Source organism: Apiotrichum porosum (genome assembly GCF_003942205.1).
Source record: "Apiotrichum porosum strain DSM 27194 chromosome Unknown scaffold_12, whole genome shotgun sequence".
Lineage (NCBI taxonomy): Eukaryota > Fungi > Basidiomycota > Tremellomycetes > Trichosporonales > Trichosporonaceae > Apiotrichum > Apiotrichum porosum.
Genome location: NW_021167119.1, coordinates 299,535 through 324,349, shown reverse-complemented (window position 1 = coordinate 324,349; position 24,815 = coordinate 299,535). Strand labels below are relative to the sequence as shown.

Genomic DNA, 24,815 nt, shown 5'->3' with positions numbered 1-24,815 from the left:
CTTTTGGGTGAGTGGAGCTGCCTGGATGGACATCACTAAAGCTTGGGCGCATGGCCACCGCCAACTGGGGAAGACCACACCTCACTCAACTCACCGATATGGCCCAGAGCCCCCGTGCATCCGCACACCTGTCTGCATCTTTACTACGAGTCAAGGTGTGAAGCTGGCCGTAAGCCCATTTGAGATGATGAAAAGGTCTCGACAACTGAGAGCCGTACAGCACGGGCGGGGCTTTTGATGCGGTCGTGGTTGACGGTGTCAAACAAAAGGTGACGGTGGCAAACGATGCAAACGAAGGGATATATTAGTGGGGCGCAAACATTCAAACACTACCAAACACACAACACCACAACACTCATATCATCTTCCTTGCCTCTTCTTTTCCGCCTCCCTCATCACAGCCAACATGACATCCATCGACCACCGCTACCACCCGCACGTCCTGGACATCATATTCGCAATGGCGCCTCGAACCAGTCTCCTCGCCCTCCGCACGGCAAGCCGTACGTTTCGCGACAGGGTCGACCGTGCCCTCTGCAAGCACCTGTCGATCTCTGTCGCACCAGGCGTTGATCTCCTCGACAATACCGAAGGACCTTTCGTCTCCCGCACACTCTCGCCCATGCTCCAAGACCTCGTCATCTTGGACGGTGACGGCCGACGTTTGCCCGCCTTCTCCTCGAGCGTCGTCGGACCCACCGGTCCCGATCCTAAAGAGCGGCAGCGAGACATCCTGGCAGCCACCACCGTCATCAACGTTGTTGGTAGGATGACGGTCGAGCACATGGATTTCCTCAACCCCTCCTTCAACCTTCACACGTTCCGCATGACGGCGCATTCCGAATGGGTGCACGTCCAGGACCGTTTGAACCTCTCGGTCGAACGTATTGTGTTTTTTGGCGACGTAGACATCCGATTCGGCGTCGTCGTGAACACGAATAACAACCTGCGCAAAGTCGTCGTCCACGTGGGTTCGGAAGAGGAGATCCCAATTCGGAAACTTCGCGATATCACGTGGATGTGCCGACCAAGGCCAACTCCTCCATCGCGACTGGTCCTCATCAGCGACCAAAATGGCACGCAGCCCTTTTGGGTCCCCTTCTTCGATGTCAATCTCGGTCACCGATTCTCGCAGATTACATTCGTCGACTTCCACTGCGACCTGAGCCACGACCACTCGAGTGACCCTGCTGCGTGTGCCGTTCGGATCCCAGCATACCTTCAGGAGTTGATTGAGACAGAGACCGAAGACGCGCCGCGCTCCCGGGACCTCTCTGCTAAATTCAACTTCATGTCTCGCGAGCAATACTTCGCCACTCTGTCCGCCGAAGACGTCCAGCTTGAAACTGTAGACCTTACCGTTTGAACACCTCGATTCTGTTTGAAAGGAGCCTCTGGCGTCATGTGTGTTAATATGGGAGCCCTTTGTAGAACGGAATAGGATATAGTCATGCACAGCGTATCATGTCACCAGCCATTCGCACAGGTGGGACGTCTGATTACCCTATATACTTGTCACAGCCATTCCGACCGTCCTCATTCCCATGATTCCTGTCCCACTGCTTCCTGGCACCTCCCTTCTCCGTCGCCATGGGTTTCTGGGTCTCTTGATGGGCTGTGGGGTTGATGGCAAGCCGCGGTGGTGTGGTGGTTCAAGGTGTTGGTGGGTGTGGCGGACCAAATACACCCGGGCGGTTGATGACGGTTGACGGTGTCGAATTGTTTGGGCATTCGGGCATAAACACACGCCTGGCCTCTATAACACAACACAACAACACTCCCATCACCATCCATTCTCCCCTTCAATACTTTCACCTACTCTACACATCCACAACCTCCCAAGTTCTCATCGGCAACATGACCACTCTCGACCACCGCTTCTACCCCCACATCCTGGACCTGATCTTCGAGACCGCACCTCGAATGAGTCTCTTCGCCCTCCGCACAGCGAGCCACGCGTTCCACGACAGGGCCGATCATGCCCTCGCCAAACACCTCTCGATCTCCATTCACCCGGCCATTCGTGGTCAAGTACCCACCAGTACCATCGGCGACTCTGACTCCGACGACTCCCACTCCGAGAACGGATACCAGGACTCCCGCACTCAAATCCTAGGTCTTGAGTTGGTCAATCTCCCACCCATCCAACCCCCCACTCTGTGTACATGACTTCCTGATCTTGGATAGTGAGCGCCGACGTTTGCCCGCCTTCCCCAACAACATCACCACCCGAACCGCTCGTCACCTCAAAAAGCGCCAGCTTCTCATCCTCGGCAGCGCCCGAGTTGTCGACAGGGTTGGTGGCATGTCGGCCGACTACTTGAACCTCCTCACGCCGTCATTCAACCTGGACACGTACCGTGTCATGTCGACTTCTCGTTGGGAACCCATCGCCTCCGCCTATTTGCCGTTCACCTGCAAAACGGTCGTGCTGTTTGGCAGTGAAGACCCCCCCGTCGGCTACCAAACCCTACGCGACGCCCGCAAACTCGTGGTCCGTTTGAGTTCAAAGGACCAAGACGTTGGCAAGAGACTCATGGTTCTATTCCATCTTACCAGGACAACTCATGGAGGCCGCATCGTTCTCATCTGCGACCCAGATGCCATGGACTCCTTGCTGTCGGAATTCCCGACTTGCTTCCCTTTTTTGGACACCGACTGGCATATCATCATTGTCGACTTTCCTTGCGACCTGGCCCACGACCACCAGAGTAACCCGGCTGCATGCGCTGCTCGGAAGCTTGCACGCCTTCGTCAGATGATCCAGTCCAACTACCACGGCCTTGACTTCAATTACACCAGAGGCATGCCTTTCACGGACACGCAGTTGCAAACGCTCCAGAACTACGTCAGCCGATTCAGCCTCATGTCTCGCGAGCAGTACCTCTCAACCCTGTCCCCCGAAGAAGCCATCCTCGAAACCGTCGAACCCACCGCATGATCAAGCCTGGTGCTGGCCTCGTACCCCCCCTATTATTTTTTCAAGGGGCCTCTCGTACCGTGTATACCCCCTTATGCCATTATATGTATTCCCAGGTCCATTTAATCGCATGGAGCCATCGGATCAGCCATTCGAATAAATCGTGCGGTTTATGTGGCGGTGTTCTATTCCCATCACAACTATTTCAACTTCGTAGTCTGCTGACCTCATATCCGCACAGTTCTGGGCGCCTTACACTTACAGCACTCGATATGTTGTGCGGCGGGCGGTAGGGGTTAACGGTTAACGTGAAGAAGTGGTGGTGTGGTTGGCGGTGAATGTGACGGAAGGTGGTGCCACTCGGTTCCTTTTGGGGGACACCACATCCTCGCGGGCGGCTATTCAACGACCGCAACGATGTCTGAATGGCAATATTCAACGACAAGTGTTCCACCAGAGCTGGATGGGATGTTTCGATGCAGTGCGCGCGGCAGAGCCGGTTTATGAAATACCAAGCAGCGGGCCGCAATCGTTTCCGGATCTCTCCCCAACGGCCCGTCCGGCCACACTGCGCAGCCAAGGTGCCGGACGGACTTCGACGACTGCGTGTACTGCGGATTTTTGGACCCAGATGTACTGCGGATTCGGTGTTGCTGCTGCGGGTGCTACGTATGTAATTACATGGTCTAAAAAGCTAGAATAAATCGAAAAAAACAATGTCCTGTGACGAGAGGAACATGGTCCTCCCGTGGTCAACCTCGCTCTCTACCAGTGGTTGTCCTGGCGGTGAGGACCCTTCTGGGTCTTGCGGCCAGCATCCTTCTTGTTAGCGCCGTACCACCCAGCCCTGTGGGTGACTGGTGTGGCAAAGCCGACAGCGGGCGGGTCGTACTGGAAGACCGAGACGACATTCTTGAGGAACGTGTCGCCGATGATCCAGTTGATATTGTCAAAGTCGTACCCAAACATGGCGCCAAAGCACATGCCGTCCTCGATATCGGGCGTGCCGTTGGTGACGGGCCTGAAGATCATGTCGTAATAGTCGATCGGGTACGAGACACCGTTGAAGGTGAGCTGCACGTCGAGCTGGTCGGCGTTGGCGCACGGGAACTGGTAGAACCCATCGGTGCCCTCGTAAGAAGTAGGGGACGATCCGGGGATGTGCGAGTAAAACGCCTTGACCTGCTCGGTCGGGCCGGTGAGGAGAGTCGAGCCAGTGTCAATGATGGCGCTGAGGTTTTTGCCAGTGCTCAGGACCTGGCCGTTGATGTTCACCGACTCCATGTCCACGCGCCAGTAGTCGTTACCGGTCAGGTTGTGGTAGATAATCTCGCCAGTGTACAGGCTGTCGTCGACGCCACTGCAGAGGGGAATCAGCATGGTGTTACTTTGGAAACAAAAAAAAAATGAAACTCCGCCCTTGCAAGCGAAGCAATCGAGACCCAAGTGCCTAGACGTCGCCACGGCGCGACGCGTCGCTTTCGACGTCGTCTTGTAAACGAACGCCATGACCTCGGCACTCTCCTCTCTACGTTCCATGTGACCGCACGTGAAGCAGGGCGCATGTGCGACTCACCCAAGGGTAACAACACCTCCGGGGGCAGCTCCATCCTCCCAAGGGTTGGTGCCGTCCGTCAGGCTGACGCGAGCAAGGGCAAACGCAAAGCGCTTGTCGTCCCACTGGTCCATCAAGTTGATCCAGAGCGGCATGGCGACTGATGCCAAAGCGGGCCATGCCAAGCCGATCAGACCGGAAATGGTCGTGTTGGCATAGCTGTCATCCGTGTCGTTGGTTGCTTCTGCGAATGGTCGTCAGCAAAGGCGAGGTATGAAACGGCCAAGCGACGCGTAACTGCAAGGACGGAGAGTTGGTTCGAGAATTGGTTCGCGACCAGGGACCGTGCGTAGATCCCAGACCGCAGAGCGCGCTTTGGCCTGCGAGAAGAGATACACTTACGGAAAGTCTGCTCAAAGACTGTGGCTCCAGCGATAGACACCGTGTCGTTGGCCCAAATGCCCTTTGCGTATCCGATACCATACTGGAGCTCGTCGGAGGGGTCACCAGCGTGGTATGTGCTCGATTTGGTGTAATCAAACTTGGGTCCACCAGGGCAGTTGGCGCATGCGCTCGAGTACAGGTACATGTCACTGGAACCAGTGTCGAGCTGCAGCTCAAACGTCTGTGCTGGGGTTCCCACTTCGAGCTTGGCAGAGTACATTGTATCGCGCTCCCAAGTTGTGATCCTGAAACGGGGGCCGTCAGTCCACCGACACACACCATGCTTAGATGGCGCCACCGCCAAATAAGCCCTGCCAAGCGCCACACAGAGAGCCTGTCACGCTGTTTTACAGGCAGGGCAGTCGTTGCAGTCGTGGGTCCGCGCGCTGGTTGCACACACTCACACTTCTTGACCGGCGAGGCCACGCTCAAAGTCGACAATGTCGCGCTTGAGGTGGGCGTGGGCGGTCGCGTCGAGGTGACGAGCATACTTTCGGCGGGTGAGGAGGCTCTTGCGTCGGAGCCACCAGCCAGCACGAGACCCGGCATTTGGGTCTGGTCGGCCAGAGGCGTGGTAGAGTGGCAGTGTGACGGGCCCGCTGGAGCCAGTAGCGAGCACGGGTTTTGGCTCTGCACTGACAGAGAGTGCCAGCGACAAGATGGCGAACACGGTCGTGGCGTACATGGTGAAATGAGTGTGTGGGGGCGTGTGGGCGAACGAACGAGTGGCAGACTGCCCCGCCAGTATTATGAAAGAGAGTGTGAGTGATGACAAGTGGAAGTGATGTTTTGGGCAAGAGACGAGATGGCAAAGCTGATCTGGACGTTTCTGTCTCCGGATCCCAGTGTCCTTGTAGCAAGATGATCCAGTGCCTCTCGGGCCGCACAACAACCCTGCGCCTCCGACAGCCAACACATGTGGACGCAACCCAAGGTGCAAGCGAGGCGCAGGACCCAACGCGCACCAGACGGTCGACGGCGGCGGCGGCGGCGGGTGAGGGCGGCCACATACACCTCGTGGGCTGGTCAAGGGCTGGCTGGACAAGCGTATGCCTTGTCCCCGCAGAGGCACACCGGCGTCAGGTGCTGCGTCACATTACACATTTCGTCGAGGGCTGCGCTTCAGGTCTGATGCATGCTCGCCGGCTGCTGCGCGCACAGGCTATGTTGGGCAAAACAGGTTCAAACCTGCCCATCCGCGGCCGCCGACAGGGGAGGACAAACGGTCCCTCGGCACAAGTGACGAATCTGCCCAAGAGGCAGAGAGAGAGCCTGTGCCAAGACACCAACCAGCTAACCCAGATTGTCCCTACGGACGGGGAGGGGGAGCCCTGGGCCAGGGCGACTGGGTTTGCCGGATACGAGTGCCAACGGGGGGGCCGGGGACGTGGACGAGAGCAGAGGCGCAGAGGCATGCACAAAGGGGTGTGTGGGTTGTTGTCCGCTAGCCCAACTGTTAATTGCCGTTGCATAGGTCCATCAAAGAGAGCTTCCCCGAGAGAGAGACGGCTGGCAACTACGGCATGTTGCTGCGGATCGGAAACACTCACCCTTGGAACGGGCAAAAACGCCACATTCAACTGTTTCCCCCCTATTGCGGTGTATCGTTGTCCTCCCAACCGGCATCAAGCGGATTGTCAAATAGGTGCCAGATCCAAGGCGATAAAGGGTTAGGACCGGATGCAGACGTGCAGACTTGGCTCGGCGTTGAGGAGATGCCAGTGCACCCAGCCAGGGTGTGAGCCTCGGTTGCAACGTCGCCACGTCGCCCCCCCTTTTGCAGACCCATTTCGATTTCACCCGTCCGCCACGCGTCCACAACTGAAACAAAAGGAGAAATGACGTGGTATTTTTAGTGTAGACAACGTGCCCTCCACGCAAACACCACGTGACACGGAATCAAGTATATCAGCACCTGACACCCACGCGATAATCACGTGACCACTGACCGCCTCCCTCCACATCTCCCCGCAGCGCCGCGACGTGTTCGACGCCTGGAGATGGAGACATTGGGTGGACGATGGTTGTTGTCGGTGACGTTCCTCCTTGTTGCTGCTTCTTATCCCTCTCTTTCTCTCTCTTTCTCCACAGCCCGCCTCGCGATGCGGCTCCTCTCCCTCTTCGCGCTCGCACCCATTGCGTTCGGCCTCGCATCACGGCATCTCGAGGCCGGCGACGCGCCCCAGACATTCGTTAACACTGCCATTGCGCGCACCGTCGAGCTCGGCGGCAGCACTTCGCTCGTCACCACACAGTACAACGTAAAGGCCCTCGTCGACAACCCGGGAGAGTACGTTCTCGCGCTTTCTGGTGCAGAAGGCGAGGCACCCGCATGGTACGAGGTGCTTGTTGGCGGCAAGGCCGTCGAGGGTGTGGTTGTTGAGAGCCTTGGAGAGTAAGTTATTGTCGGCCATGGCTGCGCTTGACTGCGCTTACACTGCTCTAGCGTCCCCGTCGCGCTCGTGCCCGTCGGTGACCTCAAGAAGGACGACACGGTGACCATCTCGCTCAACGCCATCCTTGCGTACCAGAGCCGCCCCCTGCCCGTCCAGATCGAGCAGCGCGACCCCCAGTTCCTCGTTTGGGAGACCAACTCTACCCTCGTGGACAGCGCGTACCCTTCGGATGTCGAGCGTATTAAGATTCGTTCGCCCACCCCTCAGATCCTCACCCACGGCGACGTCCCCAAGGCGTACACTCGCGACTCTGACGTGACCAAGTCGGGCGCCACACTCACCCTCGGCCCCTTCCATGCCGTCCCGGCCACTATTGGCACCGGCAAGGTCGCTGAGCAGGCTCCCTTCTATGTGCACTACGAGTCGCGCGACCCCATCATTGGCATTCGCACTCTTCGCCGCGCCGCCGAGGTGTCGCACTGGGGCAGCAACCTCAACATTCAGGATGAGGTTGCGCTCATGAACGACGGTGCCGAGCTCAAGGGCCAGTTCTCGCGTCTCGCCCACCAGCAGTCCAAGTACCACGCTACCAAGCCCGCCCAGGTCCTGAGCGAGTTCACCCTCCGTCTCCCTCCCTCGGCCCACTCGGTCTACTTCTACGACATTGTCGGCAACGTTTCGACTTCCCACTTCCGTCCTGGCTCCCCCGCTGCCTCCGTTGGCGGCAAGCGCAACAGCCGCCGCGTTGTTGACAGCGTCCTCGAGCTCCGCCCCCGTTACCCCGTTCTCGGCGGCTGGAACTACTCCTTCACCGTCGGCTGGGACAGCCCTCTCAACGAGGCCCTCAGGTCCGACGTCGCTACCGGCAAGCAGGTTCTTGCCGTCCCCTTCCTCACTGCGATGAAGGACGTTGTTGTTGGCCAGGAAGAGTTCCGCGTTGTCCTCCCCGACGGCGCGACCGACGTCGAGGTCTTCGCCCCCTTCCCCGTCGACTCGATCGAGCACTCGCTCGTCAAGACGTACCTCGACACCACCGGCCGTCCCGTCGTCACCATTACAAAGTCGGTCGTCACTGAAAACCACGCCCAGCCCGTGTACATCACCTACAACTACCCCCTCTCGGCGCAGCTCCAGAAGCCCCTCACCGTGTCGGCCGTCGTCGGCGCCGTGCTCATTGCGTTCATGGTCCTCCGTCGTGTGGACTACAACATTGACAACAAGAAGAAGTAAATAGCCCCCCTCCCCCCCACCCCACACCACCCCCTCGCGTTGCGCGCAGGACACCGAAATAGAGCATGCAGCTGCAGTGCATGAGAACAGATCTGGTCAACGACTGACAGAATTGACATTTGCGCGACCGCGGGCCGCAGTGTTTGACGCCACACTGCGAGCTGCGGTCGCTGTTATGCGCGTGGTCTCAAAGGGGAAGGAGTAGACGTGTCTGCCACGTTCTGGCTGTGGAAACTCGCCACGTCAACCGTCTCCATGTGGCTGGTGCAGCCCGCGTCGTACAAGGACCAGTCAAAATGCATGTGACAAGAATCCATCTATACGTGGCGTCGTCGTCGTTGTTGGGTCTACTCTACACTTGTGTCTCTGCCATCACTACTGCCACTGCCTACTTTTTGACATCCCTCCGGGCGCGCTTTGACACTTCGCGACGCTTAAACAGCGCCTCGACGCCAATACCCGCAAACACGACCGCGACGCCCGCCCACTGTCCCGGGGTGAGGACGTGGCCAAAGACAAACACCGAGAGGAGCATGGTGAACAGCTTGCGCGTGACGGTGACCATGACGAGGGTGAGGGATCCGAAATGCGCAATCGTCTCAAAGATGAAGATCTGGCCGAGACCGCCCAGCGCCGCGTACGCGCCCAGGGGGGGCAGGGAGGTAGGGTGGGACGTGATGAAGCGGACGGACGTGAGGAGGATGGGCGGGGAAAAGTACGTGTGCAGCCTGGCGAGGTCGGGCGAGTTGAACACGGACAAGAGGGAGAGCGGGCTCGAGGGGAGCGGGAGGAGCATGGCGGGCGTGAGCACCGAGAGGGACATGCACGCCATGATAAACATCATTTGCTGGCCAGAGTACCCCTTGTACAGGGCGAAAATCTGGTCTTGGGTCGAGTTGGTCAGGCCGTCGACAAAGAGGCTGGCGGGGGTCAGTTGGTCGACATGGTCATGCAACTCACTTGAAAAGCAGCAGAGACAGGCCCCACACGCTGTCGCCACCCTTGCTGGCCGACTTCTTGCCAAAGAGCATGAACAGCGAGATACCAGCCGAGACGAGCGCGACGACGACATACTTGTGCGCGCCGAACCGGCGGCGGTACAGGAGGACGTTGAGAAGGAGGACGGGGATGAGCTTGCACGACTGCGGGGGTCAGCACGGGTACGGCAGGGAAGTTCGATTACCCACCTTGCCAAGGACCATGGTCGGGTACGAGATGTGCCTCAGAGCCAGAAACCCGAGAGGACCGGCGGTCGTCTGGAAGATGGAGACCTGGAGGAGCAAGACGGGGAGCGACTGGTACCAAGGGCGCGGGGGCTGGGGAGCGGCGACGGTGGCCTTGCTGTTGGCCTCGGGGCTGGGGCTGGGCCGGCGGCTCTCCTCGTCCTTCTCGGTCTTGTCATCCAGGCTGCCGTTCTCGCTGGCGGTCGCGCTCACGGTCGCAGAACCGGTACCGTTGATGTAGGCACGCAAGGCGGCCACCTGTGGCGTACTGCCGCTGCCATTGCCGTTGCCGTTGCCGTCGCCGTCGCCGTTGGTCGTTGGTGGAGTGGTGGCGCCGTCATTCTTCTTACCGGGGAGAGAAGCAAACAGCCGCTTGAGGCCCAACGTGCTCAGCACACCATCACGCTTCAGCGAGCCGTCGGACACGCCGACGACGAGGAGGTAGATGGCCGCACAGGTCGCCGAGGCCAACGACTGGCACCAGTTGAAGAAGAGCGGGGAGGGGAACTTGTCCGACGAGTGCGGGGCAATGCCGGGGAACGGAGCGGAGACTAGATGAGGGAGGGTGTCAGCTTGCGCTTGGTCGTGGGTGTGGACGATTGGTCTGGGCAAGGTCTGGCCGGTGGTGTGTTGGAGTCGCCACGTCGGACAGCTCCAACGCTCCGCCAACTTTTGGTCACTCACGTCGCTCCTGAGCAATGGCCCACCACAAGAATGCGCCATAGACGCCGCTCACGCACACTGCCAGTCTGCCAGTGTTAGCTATAGGACACACATGCAAGTCGCATAGCTAAAGGGGACGTACCGTATCAAGCCCATTGTTTGGTGGAGAGTGGTGAAAAGAAGGAGTTGCTGGAATTCTAACTTTGATCGCGTCGCGACGTGGATCTACCAAAGAGCCGTTTAAGGCACCGCAAAGGCTATGTTTTGGGCCGAGAGGGGGCGACGTCCGCATACGGGTGGGTGACAACCGTGGTCGCGTGCGGTGCAAACGTGCAAAAAGACAGTTCAGAGGCAATGCAGCCAGCAGCAAGCGGGGGTGACATGCAGAGCAGTATACATGCAGTACAGACAACAATGTACAACGCAGCCATGACCAAGTGCACAGGAGTAACACTGGCAGGCTGTTTTACTTCACCAAGGATGAAACCAGTGGCCACGGCGGTGGCGCATTACGACCACCACCACCCTACACAAAGCCAAAGAGCAGCTCCTTGACGGTACTCAGTCCCACCGCGTCAAACGGCGCCGAGACCAACGGTGCCCACGTACCGCGCATGAGGAGGAAGCCGATGAGCATCCAGATCCAGTCGTGGTGGCTCCTCTTGGCGACGGTGGACGGCTGCTGCTGGCTCTTGTGCGCCGCCGCCGTGTCGCGCAGGCCCTGCGTGGGCGTACGCGGCGCAGGGGGTGGTGTCGAGCGCTTAAAGAGACGGTCGAGGCCGAGAGCACGCTCGAACGCCGACCGCCACGCCTGCAGGCGCAGGACGAACAACCACAGCAGCGTCTTGACCAGGTCGCGTTTGCGGTTGCGCCCGTACCGGGGCCGAATGCTGCCGTCCTGGACGCGGACGACGGGGTAGCCCCACCACGGGTTGTCTGCTGAGAACTGGACGTCGGCGGCAGACACTGGCGGTGGGGTGCCGTGCATCGAGGCCGATGCGCCAGACTGGGATGCAGCGTCCGTATCGATGATCGACGTGGGCGGTGTCTCGGCAGGCGAGTCGCTGACCTCGCTCGGCGCGTACGACGGGTCCAGGTGGCGGAACTGGGAGCAGTCTGCGTCTTCGCCGCAGTACTTGTCCAGCCCGTTGGCGTGATGCGCCTGCAGTTGCGAGGCGTATGACTGCGCGGGTGTGGAGGAGCGGTCGGGCGGTGACGCAGCACGTAGCTTGGCGGCAGCGCGCCGCGCCGCGAGGTTGCCCTCGAGCATTGCCGGGCGCAGAATACGACGCCGAGGCGCGGGTAGTGGCTCATCGTCCTCCGAGTCGGACAAGAGGTCGCGGTGCGCCAGACGAGAAGGGGAGAGGTAGAGGTGAAAGTCGGTGAGCGACTTGATGCGGTGGTTCGAGTCCGTCTCGATCGCACCAGTGGTTGGGAGCGGGGTCTCGTTGTTGAGGGGGGCCAGAGGCGCCTTTGCAGTGGACGAGCTGTCCCCTGTGCGCGGGCCGGCACCCTCATCCTCATCGTCCAAGGTGGCCGTCTTGGTCATGGCCAAGCGCGAGCTCAGACCCGCGAGGGCTAGGGACGAGCCATGTCGTGATGAAGGGCGACTCGAAGGGCGAGAGCTCACGGGACTGTTACTGGCCGTGAAGTAGACGTCGGCGATGGACGACATGGACGTGTTGCGGCTGGGGATCTGTAAACGGTCCAGTTCGCGCAGGTGCTCGGGGCGGTCACGGCTGGGCGCGCGAGATCCACTGCGGCTGGGTCCACGCGAGTTGGCGCGCGATCCTGCACGCGAATTGCTGCGGCTGGCAACGCGAGAACCGGGCCTGCTGTCGTAAGTGGTCCCGTTTGGTGGACGCGGGTGCGAGTATCGACGAAGGCTGGCGTCAAGGTCGGGTGGAGGAGCAGATCCGCCGAGAGCTGATGGGGTGAGTACGAGCGACAGTGCAAGGTACACCCACCTTTCGGGAACCGGTCCATGTCAAAGACGGCAGCAATGTCCTGACGCGAGTTGAGGAACGACACCTTGTCGAGAGCGCGGCGTGGAAGGACGCGGCTGACAACGCTGCTCCAGAGTGCGCGCTGGCTCCAGCCTGCGTTGACGACGTAGACGTTCTGGAACAGGCCTGGAAAGTTGTTGCGGCCGACGCTGAAGATGGTTGGAAGCAGTTCTACTTCCTGTGGCGTCGGGTCAGCACAAAAAAAGAGGGTACAAACGGTGTAACCGGGCCGCTCTGGTCGTCGTCGTCGTCGTCGTCCCATAATACCAGAAGCAAAGGAGTGCCGGTGGCATTTGGCGACACGCGTATGGACGCCTTGGTCTCTGACGCCGCCAACGCCGCCAACGCCGCCGACGCCATCTTCCTGTTTCCCTGCACTCACCATGTTGCGATAACCGGCTCCGCCAGCGTCCACGACGAGCACGGCACCCTCGGCGCCCGTCCCCCGCCGCTGGTCGACCCAGTAGTCTCGCAGCGCACGCCGTGTCAACTCCAGTCCCGACCACGTCCACTCTTTCAGCTCGGCCAGGCTGCCACCGCTGTCACGCGCGACGTCGCGGATCGTCAGGACTGCGATCGGGTGGCCCAACCGGTCGGTGAACCGGGGTAGAGGCAGGAGACTCCACACGCCAGACGGGGGCGGGGGGATGGCGCCGCCGAGGCCGCGCTCGATGCGTGCGCTCAGTGCCGAGAGGAGGAACGCGTGCGCTTTGGAGCCGTCGAAATGGTTGCGCTGGGCAGAGTCAGCATGCCGTACGGTTTTCTATTTTTCTTTCGGGCTGCGATGCGACGCGCGCACGGGGGGCGTGGGTGAGGGCCTAGGCCGGTCGCGCACCACGATGTGTGCATGCGCGCGTTCAACCGCGTGCCCCATGCCGCCCGGTCGCTCGTGACGGCGTCGCGGTGAAAAAAAAGAGAGACGGAAACGCACCCGGAGCGCACGAAACACCATGCCGCGGTCGCCGGCCCACTCGAGGGCTCCGGCTGCCGTCGCGGGGTCCCAGCCCTCTTGGCCCCAGAGGTCATCGACGTCGTCTGCCAAGTCGTCGGAAATGTTGCATACGAGCCCGCCATGGTCACCCAGTTGGGCGCGGCGCTCGGCGAGGCGTGACGTTTGCGGGGCGAGGAGGGCGGCGGGGGAGGGGCCTGCTCCGGCGCCGGTGCCGGCTGTTGGAATTGGCGGGACGCCGGTTTGGGTGGTAGGGGTAGGGGACACGGCTGCGGGGGAGGCGAGGAAGGTGTCGTCGTCTGTCATGGATGGGGTGGGTGTGAAGGGAGGGGAGACCGGGGGGAGGGGGCCAGCGGGCCCCATGCAAGCTGATGGACGGCGGTGGGAGTGAAATGAAGATGGGTGTGTGGGCGGGATGAGAAGAATGATGGAACAAAGATATTGAGTGGATCCGAAAAGGCTGGTCGGTGAGATTATATGAACGTCGTCATTTTCCGGGTTGCGGCAGACGACTCAACGGGCGAAACGGCGCGGCTGGTCTGCAGAGCGTCCGGCTCCACAACGCTGCTTATGCAACACGCTGTCCTCGAGCACAGAGCTGTAGCCGCCCGTACCGCAAAGCTGGCCCCCCAGTCCTGTATGCATGTGTATACCAGAGCCGCGACGGACAGAAGCAAAGACGTGCCGGGGCGACAACAAAGGTAAACCCACGAGTGGCCCACGGGGTTCCGGGGCACCAAAGCTAAGCTGGTGGCACACCACTGGTCCGTCCACCATCGCCCTCACGGATGGTTCTAGGTGGACTGGAACTGCTCCCCCTCCCATGGTCACTTCGTCCTGTACTTAGGCACGGCTGGGGGCGATGCCCAGCGGCACTGCAACTGGTGCAAACCTTGACGACGCGACCTGAAAGTGAAAGCTTGATCTGAGTGAAAACAACGGCGACCAAGGCCGGCAATGACGTCGTCGGGAGGAGAGAGTGGTCCGTCGCCGATGACATATGGTCATTGGTGTCATTGACGGCAATTCCATGTGGGTCCTATAACTGTTACAACGTTCTACGCTTCAACACAATGCGTACCTACCATGCGGCCATGTACATCCATCTTATCCCATGCTCCTGGTCCTGGTCCTGGTCCTGCTCCCGGTCCCCATGCCCCCTCCGTCCACTTTGCAGTCACCCACACGGTCCCTTCTGCGGCCCACGCCCACTTCCCATCACCCACGCCCAGACGGGGGGCGTCCGAGCTCGCCTCAATCCGCAGCTCGTGATAGATGGAGGACAGGACTATCGGTATACCACCGCGACGCCCTTACTGCCCACGCCTCGCGCCCTTCCGTCGAGGCCGAGAACTTTTTCCAGCTGCGCCCAGCTCATGCCGAGGCGGACCTGGATCTCGTCCGTGTGGTGGTGGCTGTTGAGCAGCTCAATGTCGAGGTCGTACAGCCGCTCGCGCTGGCGGCTACTGATAGCGTTCGCGCTCGCCGCAGCCATGCCAGCCGCCGAGCGCAGCGTGTTGGTCCGGCGCGACGAGATGGACGGGTGCGTGTCTGGCGCGCTGGTGAAGCTGCGCCCGGTGGCATCGCGCTGGCTGGACCGTCGCTGCAGCGGCGGTGAGGCGGGCACGTCGGGACTGCCGCCGAGCGTGATGGAGGCCGTGGAACCGGTGCTCCGGAGCGTAAACTGGCTTTCGCCAGCAAAAGGGTTGGTGCGTTCGCCCGATCGGCTGGGAGGCATGAGGTCGCGCATCTCGCGCGACTCGCCACCTCCACGGTAAGTGTTACTGGCGTGGAAGCCCACGCGCCGGCGGGTGGGGTCTGGCGGCCCGCTGCTGGCAATACCGCTGACGTTGGTGGTCGGGTGGCTGTCGCTCGGCCCCATGGCGGCTCCTATGAGGATCCGCGCCATTTGCTTTTCGATAATCACTGGCCAGCGGTGGACGCGTCGCATAAACCCCTTGATGATACCGAACGACACAAAACGGCGCGGGTCGATCCCGCGTGTCCAGATGTGGTGCGCCTCGGCCCACTGGTGGACAGTCGTCCCGGCGTGCAGTTTTGTATACAGTGTCGCGAGAGCCGGCCAGTCGGCGATGGCATACCCAGGGCGGGTGACGTAGGCGCCGCACTCGTCCATGACCGATTCGTCAGCGCACAGTCGCGCAAAGGCGGGTGTGACAGTGTATATGTTGGAGTACTGGAAAATGTCGATCTGGTCGTCAGTTGGGGGAGGACGATGTCAACTCACCATCATGATGACCTGGTAGAACAGCATGTGTCGCAGCGTCTCACGCGTGAGAGCCGGGTCAACGTCGGCTAGCTGGGCAATCTTGGCGCTGTGGTTGATGCCATTGATGTACTGGCTGACGCGGGCGGCGGTAATGTCCCAGTTGTCATCCTTGAGCGCGTTCAGGTTGACGAGCGGGACAGGGACGTCCCAGTCGTGCACCTCGGGGGGATTGGCTTAGGGAGTGAGTATAAGTGTGAATGTGAGGTTGGACAACCACGGGAGTCTTAAACCTCATTAGCACTCACGGTAGAAAGGGAACAGCTTGAGTTCCAAGCTGTTGAACCCGTCAAGGGGGATCGACGTCTCAGAGTACGAGTTGAGATCCTCGAACAGCTGTTCCAGCATAGCCAGCAAGGGGGTATGCTGGGGTGCAGGGCTGGAAAGATACCCCGAGTCGACCTGGCGAGGTCAGCACACGGCTGACAATCCAATCCGCACCCACCTCTGCACTCTTGAGAATCCTGGCCGTCTTGCGCACCACCGGCTCAAACGCCTCGAGGCTCGCGTCGGCGCGGAACACGAAACACAGGTTCCACATGTACTGGTTGCGCTGGTACTGGCCTGCCTGGCCATCAATGACCATTGGCAGGCCAATGACCTTGTACTCTGCGCGCCCTCCTTCCCTCGTATCCAGCGCCTCGTCGTCGTCATCGTCGTCGTCGTCGTCGTCGCCGCTGTCCGGTCCCTCGTCCCACGCGCCGGGCGTGCAAAACGTGACGAGCTTGCCGTGCAGCGCCTTTTTGGGAATCACATACTCGGAGATGGGCGCAAAGTCCAGCAACGTGAGAAACCGGGATGCCGGGGTGCTGCGTTCGCGCGAGGCGGCACGACGCGCGCCGGGGACGACGGAAGGTGATCGCGCCCGAGAGCGGCTCACGGAGCGCGAACCAGAGCGCGAACGGCGACGGTCGAGGCCACCATCGTCACCGCCGACGGAGATGAGGCGTTCGGGAACTTGATGGACGACTGTCGGGCCCAGCGACGGGTCAAAGATGGCGTAGAAGATCTGAACGTCAGTGAACTAGCCCCAGCGTTGAGGGCGCTGCACGCCAACCGACTCACGCCGACGATTTGGGGGAGGAACGATCTGGGCATTAGCGTGTACTGTTGCGAGTGGGAGACATGGCTGTGGTATGTGCCAAAAGTGGTCGTGGTCTGTGATTGTTTACTTACTCGTCGGACTGACCCATGGTCCGTGCCAGAGCGCCGTGGGGGCCGAGCGGGAGGACGGGGACGAGGAAACTGGCGAGGCGTGCGCCGAGTGGAGCTGGCCGGGGGTGAGTGCGGCCGAGATTGGGGTGCTGCTGGGTGTGGAGATGGATGCCCAATGAGATATGGGATGTTGGATGCAAGAGAGGTGGTGGTCGACGGTGAACAAATGAACCGCACAAACGTCATCGACATTGTCGGCGGCGTCAAACCCGCGCAAAAAGACCGATCCCAGTGGACGAATCGATAGCATGTCTGCGCCAACAGTGTCCCAGCCAGGTGGCACCCATCTGCGTACACATCTGAATGGCCAGGAGGTACATGCATATGCAACGGTCGTGTCTCTTCCGCAGCTTGGAGCGTCCTTGATGCCTACAAAGTCCTCTCATCTTCTTTACCCTACAGCTAGTGGGTCACAACAGTTTAATTCTCATCCGTCTCTGCGCCACCCTCGCGGGCGTCTACGCTCCCCCAGCAGTCACCTTGCCGTCCGCTCGTCGCCTCAAGGTCCGCCCAGCCCTCGCCCCCGTCATTTTGCCCTCATCGAGCGCCACATGCCCGTTGACAAGCACGAACCGCACCCCATCAGCCGCCCTTTTGGGCTCGGCATGAGTGCTCGTGTCGCGCACCGTGACCGGGTTGAAGAGCACCAGGTCCGCCGCAGACCCGACAGCCACCACCCCGCGGTGCGGGTAGATGCCTAGCCGCTTTGCCGCGCGCGACGTGAGGTGCTCGACCATCTCGGGGACGGTAGTCATGCCCATGTCGCGCGCATAGTAGCCGATGAACCTGGGGAACGTGCCCCAGGCGCGCGGGTGGAGCGTGTCGCCGTGCAAGATGCCGTCCGACCCGCCCATGTGTGTCGAGTGGAGCATGATGGCGCGGACGTTCTCCTCGTTGCCTATATGCATGAGGCAAGCCGTACTCAGCTCGTCCTTGACGAGGACGTCAAAGAAGACTTCAATGGGCAGCCGGGCGGTGGTCCTGGCCACGTCTGCCACTCGCCGGCCAGACATGCCACAGAGGTCGGGATGCCGCGTGGACCCAATCTCAATTTCGTCCCAGTTGGTCGGGATACCGTGCCCGCCATCGCACCCCGTGACCTCTACGGCGATGCGTATCTTTTCGCGCGTTGCCTCGTCGCGCAGTCGAGCGAGCGTCTCGACTGGGCCGCCCGCCGATGCCCAGCTTGGCAGCAGGGCCGACAGCGTGGTGCAGCCGGGCAAGTACGGGTACGTATCGAGCGTGATGTGGGACCCTGCCTCGCGGGCCGTGTCCACCATGGCGAGCAACTCGGGTGCTCTGCCCTTGTTCTCGGCAAAGTTCATGGTCGCATGTGTGAGGTGGACGCTGCAACCTGTCGTGGCGGCGAGATGGAGCATTTCAGCATACGACTCGAGAGCCTTGTGGCCATAGCTCCTGTGGTGGGGTGCATAGTAGCTGCCTGGAAACTCTCTTGCGAGCGCAGTGCACAGTACGGCCAGTTCAGAGGTGGTGGCGTACATGCCCGGGGTGTACGTCAGGCCACTGGACATGCCTACCGCTCCCTCGGCCATGGCATTGCGCAGGAGCGCGACCTGGTCATTGACCTCTTCTGGCGTCGCCACGCCGTCGTACGGCCCACAAGCCAGCAGCCGCAGGTTTCCCTGGGGAACGAGGTAGGCCACATTGGTGGCTGGTCGGCACCGTTCCAGCGTGTCGAGGTACTCGCGCACGCTGCGCCATTCAAACATGCCCATGTCCTTCAACGGCGGCCGGCTGCACTCTTCGTCTGACGGGTTGCCGTTCCACCCGGCAATCTGAGCGCGAATGGCGTCCATTTGCGTTCGTGTCCGGACAGGAGCGTACGCGATACCGTCCTGGCCCACGACCTCGGTCTGGATCTCTCGTCAGCCACTTTTGGCGGCGTTGGGCAGATGTGGGTCCCGACCGACCGGGTTGAACACACAAACACGTACCGTGACTCCCTGGGTTATCTTGGGCGCATGGTCTGGGCTCGTGAGGAGGTACAGGTCCGAGTGGGCGTGCATGTCGATGAACCCGGGACAAAGAAAGTGGCCTCGCGCATCGACGACGCGTGCGTCCGCTGGCGGTGGTGGCTGGGTGGTGGTACCTTGCCAGTCGGCCTCGCGTGCAATCCGGACAATGACACCGTCCCTCACAAGCACATCTGCGACGTATGGCTCCTCGCCAGGCTCACCGCTCACGACCGTTGCTGACTCGAAGAAGAGTGGCGGGGAGTCATATGGTGGTGGTGGTGGAGCTGGTGGTGGGGTGGCCAAGGCGGCCATGCTGGCCGTCATCCTGGTGGGGGTCGATAGTGGAGTGGAGGAGAGGGTGGGGGAGGTGGTATTTTGGTGTCGGTCTCTGAAATATAGTCGTGCTGCGGATAGCGTATGATGACTGTTGTGTCTGTGTCAGGCAGCAGCAGGGATCTGTAACTATGGGGGCCTCGGGGTGTACAGATGCAGACCCTTTTGAATGCGCGCGCGCGTGTGTGTGAGGTGTGTCTGTTGTTTGCAAAGGACAGAGAGACAAGAGGTAGCAACAAACGCAGCCTAAAGTCACTCCCTCCCCCACTTGCCCACACCCGCCGTGGCTGTTTGCCTATTGTGGTCTGCGCTCCAGCTCCGAGGTTTGCCGTCTGTGTCGTAACGAAGCGCTATACCCCGGCAGGATGTAGGGAGAGTTGGCAAGGGGCCTATTCGGTAAGCTTAACTTGTGAGGGAGAGGTTTCATTGTCTGTCTGGAGAGCAGCAGCAGCAGAGTGTGGATACCGAGACCGCCGACAGAGTGGGGGGAAAGAGTGGGGGGTGGGGGGAAATGGTGTGAACCGACGACAGCCGGGCGGGTCCCTCGCCGCTGCAGCCGCCAAAATGTGTCCTTTGCGTTTTGCCCACCGTCGACCGGGAGGCCGACTTTCTGGCCGTGCGCCGCATTGCAGGAGGTCAGGTTCCGGCCTTGCTTTGCATTGGTATGAGCTTGGTTGCAGGGTGAACGAGCACCGGCGGCCACGGGTGAGAAAAAGTGAGAGCAACAACTAACGAAAAGAGGTAACCGGTGCACAGCCGTCTTCAACATGCCGATGTTCCCGTGGATGATCCGAGGTTCTTCCCGGTCTCACCTAAAGCACCGTCGAAGTGATATCATCCCCATCTGACAGTGGCACCAGAGTGTAAATCGCGCAGCCATCCTGTATCTGGCCTCTGGGAAGGCCGTATCTTCTGTCGCGGGCCATACCCGGGAGAACATTGTCAGGTGGCGGAACAGCAGGCTGTGCAGCGTGTTCTATGGCGTCCAGACTGCGGTTATTGACTGTCAGAAAGCAGCGGCGTGTCTTCCTTCAGGACCCCCCCTGCACAGCTGGCGACGTTCCATTCAGCTGGTCAGAGATCAGACATCAGAGATCAGAGATCACGGCGATGCGGTGTTTCTGGGAGCCAATTGCGGAGCTTGCGCCATGGAAGCAAGGAGCTAGCAAGACAGCACTGCCACAGCCGACTTCCATTAGGCATTATTAGGATTAGAGGCTAATTTCCTCCGAGGTCATGTGGCTACAGTTTCTAATGGATGCTATTATTAACTGTAATCGACCCACACAAATAGACACACCTTCCCTTCTTCTGTCGACGTTGTCTTCCTTGGCCACGCATGTCTCTTGTCTTCCCCACCATCACTGCATCACTCACCATCATCCACAATGGGCCTCTTCACCTCCTTGCGACGAGACCCCGCGGTCAAGCTCGAAATGATGACCCTCAAGATTGAAAACATGGAACACCAGCGCTGGCCAGACCCAGAGACACGCGCCATTGTCCACAGGTACCAGGACGCGCTGGGCATCACCCACATCCGTAACGAGTTTCCAAAGGTGAGCTCTTCTAGCCACGTTGTGCACAGGAGCTGACCATGATCCCAGAAGTACCTCAAGTACCTGCCCCTCGGCTACTTTGAGCCCATTCCAGCCGCCTGGGCCAACGACCCGTACTCGCCACTGTGCCGCAGGCCCCAGTTCAGCTTCAGCTTTGACGATGCCGGGGAGGGTGGGTGTTGTTTTTCGTCTGTGGTATGGCTGACCCATCCAGAGCGTCTGTACTGGATCCTCAACCACTCGAGGCACCCTGGACTTGCCCAGCAGACGTACATGGTGAGCTAGGAGGCCCTGATGAGCCGTAGCTGACAGGCCAGCGGCCAGACGAGTTTTCCGAGATGAGGTTGGCGAATGCCCGTATGCGCCGAGCCGTCCCTGTAGACGTCAAGTATGCGAGCCAGGTGGGTGCGCGATATGGCTACACGTCACCAACACAAGACACTGACTCGTCCAGTACGACACCTTTCGCACGCAGTACGGTCGTAAAGGGTACTCGAAGCAGGTGCCTCCGCTGCCGATACACCAGGACTTTCGCGAGCTGGCCAGAACACATCCCAAGGGTGCAGGTATCGACACCATGCTCATGATCGACGTTAGCGGGTGGGTCGAATGGAAACCGCTTGTCGACAGCTGAAATGACCCACGTCAGCTCGATGGGCTTTGACCACTACCAGTCTGGGTTCGAGCAGCCCCGCCACATTGACGTTGTGCACTCGATTCTCGGCCGGGCGATGCATTTCACGACCCCGCGCGACCACTACCACAAGCCCAACGAGGAGGGCGGCATTGACACGGTCCTGTTCAGCTCGTACGGCCGCCACGTCGGCAAGCTCGGCGAGCACAACTTCCCCCGCAAGTGAGCGCACGCCCAGCGCGAAGGTAGCTGACAGATCAGGTGGCAGGAGATTCAGTGGTCCGTTGGTGGTGGGACGCAGGTGATGTCTGGGTGGCAGAAGGTTAAACAGGTGGGTACAGTACACCCCCTTTACCTGCTTACCCACCAGCTGCACTTTGAAAAACACGGCCGGGCCGTCGGCGCGACCTTCCACCCTGTATACGGCTGGCAGGCGCCGCCCGACATGGTCAAGCTGTCTCTCCTGGTCCTCCTCGACGGCGAGGCAGTCGACATGGACGAGTGGGAGCTCGAGATTCTCGGCGAGACCTGGTGCTATGCCACCATTCTGCTCAGTGGGTTCCCTACCAGCCTATAGCAGGATAGCTTAACCCACCACTCAGTCGGCCGCGACGGCTGCCCAAACCACCACCGCCACGCCAACGAGCTCGAGCGCGTGGCAAGGGCCAACCAGCACGTCCAGTTCTACGACTGCCAGGGCCGCATGAACGAGCGGTACCTCCTCCACAACGTCCTCCAGTCGCTCTACCCTGCCCAGCCGCCCAGCGACGACGAGATTCTCAATCCAAAGTACGACCACCCGCCCCCGGCGTACTATGTCTGAGAGCGGTGAAGCGCGGTGTAAGCGTGGTGTCTTGTGTTGTTATTGTTGTTCCTCTGTATCTGTACATTACTGTTGTGGTATATGGAATTGTTGCATACGTCGCGTAAAGGCTACAGTTGAGGCGCGCATCGAGGGCCCCACAGTAACACTCTAGCTCTCAGGATGAAGCCCCCGAGATCCACCGACTATCCTCGATAAGAACAGCCAGAGCGGGCTTTATGCGCCTGCAACGCCCGCTGGGTGCGTCGGGGGCGCGTCTATGATGCACGATGCAGCCCTCCATGCATGCAGCTGCAGCAAGACCGCAGAGATAAGGTTGTGCGATGACGTCGAGTTGGCCTTGTTCTCGGCCAGACCCGAAAATCCCAATTGACAAAGGCACCACATCCACATCCACACATCCAAAATTCTTAAACTCACAACACCCATCCCATTCCATCAACCACACACAAACACCATGGCCGTCCTGCCGACGACCCTCCTGCCGGCCCTGCCACGGGCACAGGGGACACTGGCGCCGCTCCAGCCGGCCGACCTGCTGGGGTGCATGTCCGTCCTCAAGGACCTGTACATGCCCCCGATCCACGGCGGGTTCCAGGCCGGCGACGTCGAGCTCGAGGAGCCCGACCACCTTGCCGTCGAGGCGCGCGAGCGGGCGACGTCGGGCTCTGGCTCTGGTTCTGGCTCTGGGTCGGGATCCACCCCGGTTCCCGTGCCCGCGAGGCGGAGGCGGACCATGTCGGGCGGCAGCGTCGACCTCGTCCCTGGGCTGGGGCTCGAGATGGACGGGCTGAGCGTCAAGGCCATTGCCGAGGAGGACGAGGACGCGCTCGACGAGGACGACGAGTATTCCGACGACCACGACGAGGACTCTGACTCGGACGACGAGGGCGAGCACAACGACCCGTTCGAGCGCGAGTGGGCTGAGAAATGGCTCGGTGGCGTGGTGCGGCGCGCGCAGACGTGGCTCGAGGAGAATGACGGCGACGACGGCATGCCCGAGATCGAGACGGTGCTGCGCGAGGCGACGGCCGTGCTTGCCATGATGGCCGGCACGTCGGCGGCGGGCTCGCTCACGCGCCACCTGCTCTTCCCCGTCGCGCCCGAGCTGGCGCCGGCGCTCCGCTCGCTCCGGCCAGACTTTGCCCAGCCCAACCCGGCGCTGTCGCCCACGACGTCCAGGTTTGTCGCGTCGCTCGCGACGTCGCCCGTCTCGCCGCTCATGATCATGAAGCCACTGCGCAAGCGCGGCGACAGCACGTCGTCGACGGCGTCCACCCCGCCCGCGGCGGCGGCCAGCAGCTTTTCCAACAACAACGCCACCAAGGTGCGCGGACGGCGCACGGCGGCCGTGCCCGTGCTCCTGCACGACGCGCCGATGCAGGACCACCTCAGCGTCGGCGTGCAGACGTGGGGCTCGGCCATCCTCCTGGGCCGCGAGATGGCGCTGCGTCCCGCCGACTTTGGCTTGTTCCAGTCGCCCCTCCCGCATGCGGGCTACACGCGCGTCCTGGAGCTGGGCGCCGGCACGGGTCTGCTCTCGATCCTGTGCCGCAAGCTGCTCGACCTGCGCGCGGCCGGGAACGCCATCACGTCCAACGCGCCCGCCGAGGCCGACGCGGGGCTGATTGTCGCCACGGACTTCTTGCCCGAGGTCCTCGCCAACCTCCGCGTGTGCGTCGACCTGAACGCCCCGCCCGCCTGCCGAGCGACGACTCGGCGCCCGCTATCGACATTGCAAAACTCGACTGGACGACGTTCCCGGCATACATGGAGCGCCGGGCCGGGCTGGACGTGCCCGCCGGCGAGGGCGAGGAGGAGGAGGAGCTTGCGCCGTGGGTCGACACGCCGTTCGACCTCGTCCTCGCCAGCGACTGCGTGTACGACCCCACGCACGCCGCGCTGCTGCGCAAGGTCGCCGCATGGGTGCTGCGGCCCCCGACCGACGGCGCGCCGAGCGGTACCATGGTGAGTTGGTCCCTTTTTGTCGAGTTTCTCAACTGACACTGTTTCCCAGCACCTCCTGTCCCCCATCCGCCCGACGTTCACGCCCGAGCTCGAGAGCATCGACGCCGCGTTCCCGCCGCTGGCGTCGTATACCCCGCTCGCGGACCGCGCGGCTGCCGCGGGCATCGCGTTCGCGGCCGACCCCGTCCGTGGCGCCTCGACCGTCCCGGACAACCTCCGTGGCGAGGGACTCGGCGCGGCTGCCGGCCTGCGCCTGGGTGTACGTGGCGTAGGCAAGAAGAGCGTCAAGGGCAGGCGCGGCGAGGGCAGGCAGGATGAGTGGGCCGGATACTGGTGGTGGGAGGTCGCATGGGGATAGCGAGGGGCTGGAAAACGAGAAAGAAAAAATAACAGACGATAGCAAACGATGGGATTGGCAGTGTACCCCTATAGTGCTGGGAGGTGCTGGACACGGGTGGGGAGGTGATGACCGCTGACATCGCCTCTGCACTTTCTGCTCGTTACACATCTGCATGGCTCCTGGAAGGGTACTACAGAGAAAAACCGAGGTATACACAATGAATACCGGAACGAAAAGGCTTCAGACATCTCCACTCTCCCCTCTTCAGACTCTGCACTGCTCGGGACTCTTAAG

General features: G+C 61.0%; 10 protein-coding genes across 10 annotated transcripts; 5 read left to right on the top strand and 5 right to left on the bottom strand.

Annotated features, from left to right (window-relative positions):
* Positions 1-406: 406 nt before the first annotated feature.
* Positions 407-1,366, top strand: EHS24_002160 (uncharacterized protein; the record flags this gene model as incomplete). Its single annotated transcript, XM_028617904.1, has 1 exon — positions 407-1,366. The coding sequence occupies one exon, from the start codon at positions 407-409 to the stop codon at positions 1,364-1,366; it is 960 nt and encodes a 319-aa protein (XP_028473582.1).
* A 491-nt stretch (positions 1,367-1,857) lies between these two features.
* EHS24_002159 (uncharacterized protein) lies at positions 1,858-2,941 on the top strand (the record flags this gene model as incomplete). The annotated part of the gene is made up of 2 exons (XM_028617903.1): positions 1,858-2,123; positions 2,188-2,941. 2 exons carry the CDS (start codon positions 1,858-1,860, stop codon positions 2,939-2,941), a joined length of 1,020 nt encoding a protein of 339 aa, XP_028473581.1.
* A 744-nt stretch (positions 2,942-3,685) lies between these two features.
* On the bottom strand, positions 3,686-5,604 carry EHS24_002158 (uncharacterized protein; the record flags this gene model as incomplete). The annotated part of the gene is made up of 5 exons (XM_028617902.1): positions 3,686-4,280; positions 4,425-4,448; positions 4,497-4,719; positions 4,878-5,164; positions 5,324-5,604. The coding sequence occupies 5 exons, from the start codon at positions 5,602-5,604 to the stop codon at positions 3,686-3,688; spliced, it is 1,410 nt and encodes a 469-aa protein (XP_028473580.1).
* A 1,417-nt stretch (positions 5,605-7,021) lies between these two features.
* Positions 7,022-8,545, top strand: OST1 (dolichyl-diphosphooligosaccharide--protein glycosyltransferase subunit 1; the record flags this gene model as incomplete). The annotated part of the gene is made up of 2 exons (XM_028617901.1): positions 7,022-7,314; positions 7,366-8,545. The coding sequence occupies 2 exons, from the start codon at positions 7,022-7,024 to the stop codon at positions 8,543-8,545; spliced, it is 1,473 nt and encodes a 490-aa protein (XP_028473579.1).
* A 388-nt stretch (positions 8,546-8,933) lies between these two features.
* Positions 8,934-10,587, bottom strand: HUT1 (UDP-galactose transporter; the record flags this gene model as incomplete). The annotated part of the gene is made up of 5 exons (XM_028617900.1): positions 8,934-9,465; positions 9,506-9,687; positions 9,733-10,319; positions 10,453-10,517; positions 10,574-10,587. The coding sequence occupies 5 exons, from the start codon at positions 10,585-10,587 to the stop codon at positions 8,934-8,936; spliced, it is 1,380 nt and encodes a 459-aa protein (XP_028473578.1).
* Positions 10,588-10,957: 370 nt separating this feature from the next.
* EHS24_002155 (uncharacterized protein) lies at positions 10,958-13,692 on the bottom strand (the record flags this gene model as incomplete). Its single annotated transcript, XM_028617899.1, has 4 exons — positions 10,958-12,357; positions 12,399-12,615; positions 12,820-13,170; positions 13,369-13,692. 4 exons carry the CDS (start codon positions 13,690-13,692, stop codon positions 10,958-10,960), a joined length of 2,292 nt encoding a protein of 763 aa, XP_028473577.1.
* Positions 13,693-14,674: 982 nt separating this feature from the next.
* Positions 14,675-16,866, bottom strand: NPR2 (Nitrogen permease regulator 2; the record flags this gene model as incomplete). Its single annotated transcript, XM_028617898.1, has 6 exons — positions 14,675-15,583; positions 15,635-15,849; positions 15,922-16,075; positions 16,119-16,682; positions 16,739-16,763; positions 16,850-16,866. The coding sequence occupies 6 exons, from the start codon at positions 16,864-16,866 to the stop codon at positions 14,675-14,677; spliced, it is 1,884 nt and encodes a 627-aa protein (XP_028473576.1).
* Positions 16,867-17,346: 480 nt separating this feature from the next.
* On the bottom strand, positions 17,347-19,176 carry EHS24_002153 (uncharacterized protein; the record flags this gene model as incomplete). The annotated part of the gene is made up of 2 exons (XM_028617897.1): positions 17,347-18,762; positions 18,844-19,176. The coding sequence occupies 2 exons, from the start codon at positions 19,174-19,176 to the stop codon at positions 17,347-17,349; spliced, it is 1,749 nt and encodes a 582-aa protein (XP_028473575.1).
* Positions 19,177-20,585: 1,409 nt separating this feature from the next.
* EHS24_002152 (uncharacterized protein) lies at positions 20,586-22,213 on the top strand (the record flags this gene model as incomplete). Its single annotated transcript, XM_028617896.1, has 8 exons — positions 20,586-20,756; positions 20,805-20,928; positions 20,971-21,032; positions 21,074-21,157; positions 21,211-21,356; positions 21,406-21,612; positions 21,652-21,944; positions 21,993-22,213. 8 exons carry the CDS (start codon positions 20,586-20,588, stop codon positions 22,211-22,213), a joined length of 1,308 nt encoding a protein of 435 aa, XP_028473574.1.
* Positions 22,214-22,670: 457 nt separating this feature from the next.
* On the top strand, positions 22,671-24,539 carry EHS24_002151 (uncharacterized protein; the record flags this gene model as incomplete). The annotated part of the gene is made up of 3 exons (XM_028617895.1): positions 22,671-23,887; positions 23,923-24,181; positions 24,231-24,539. The coding sequence occupies 3 exons, from the start codon at positions 22,671-22,673 to the stop codon at positions 24,537-24,539; spliced, it is 1,785 nt and encodes a 594-aa protein (XP_028473573.1).
* Between the last annotated feature and the right edge of the window lie 276 nt (positions 24,540-24,815).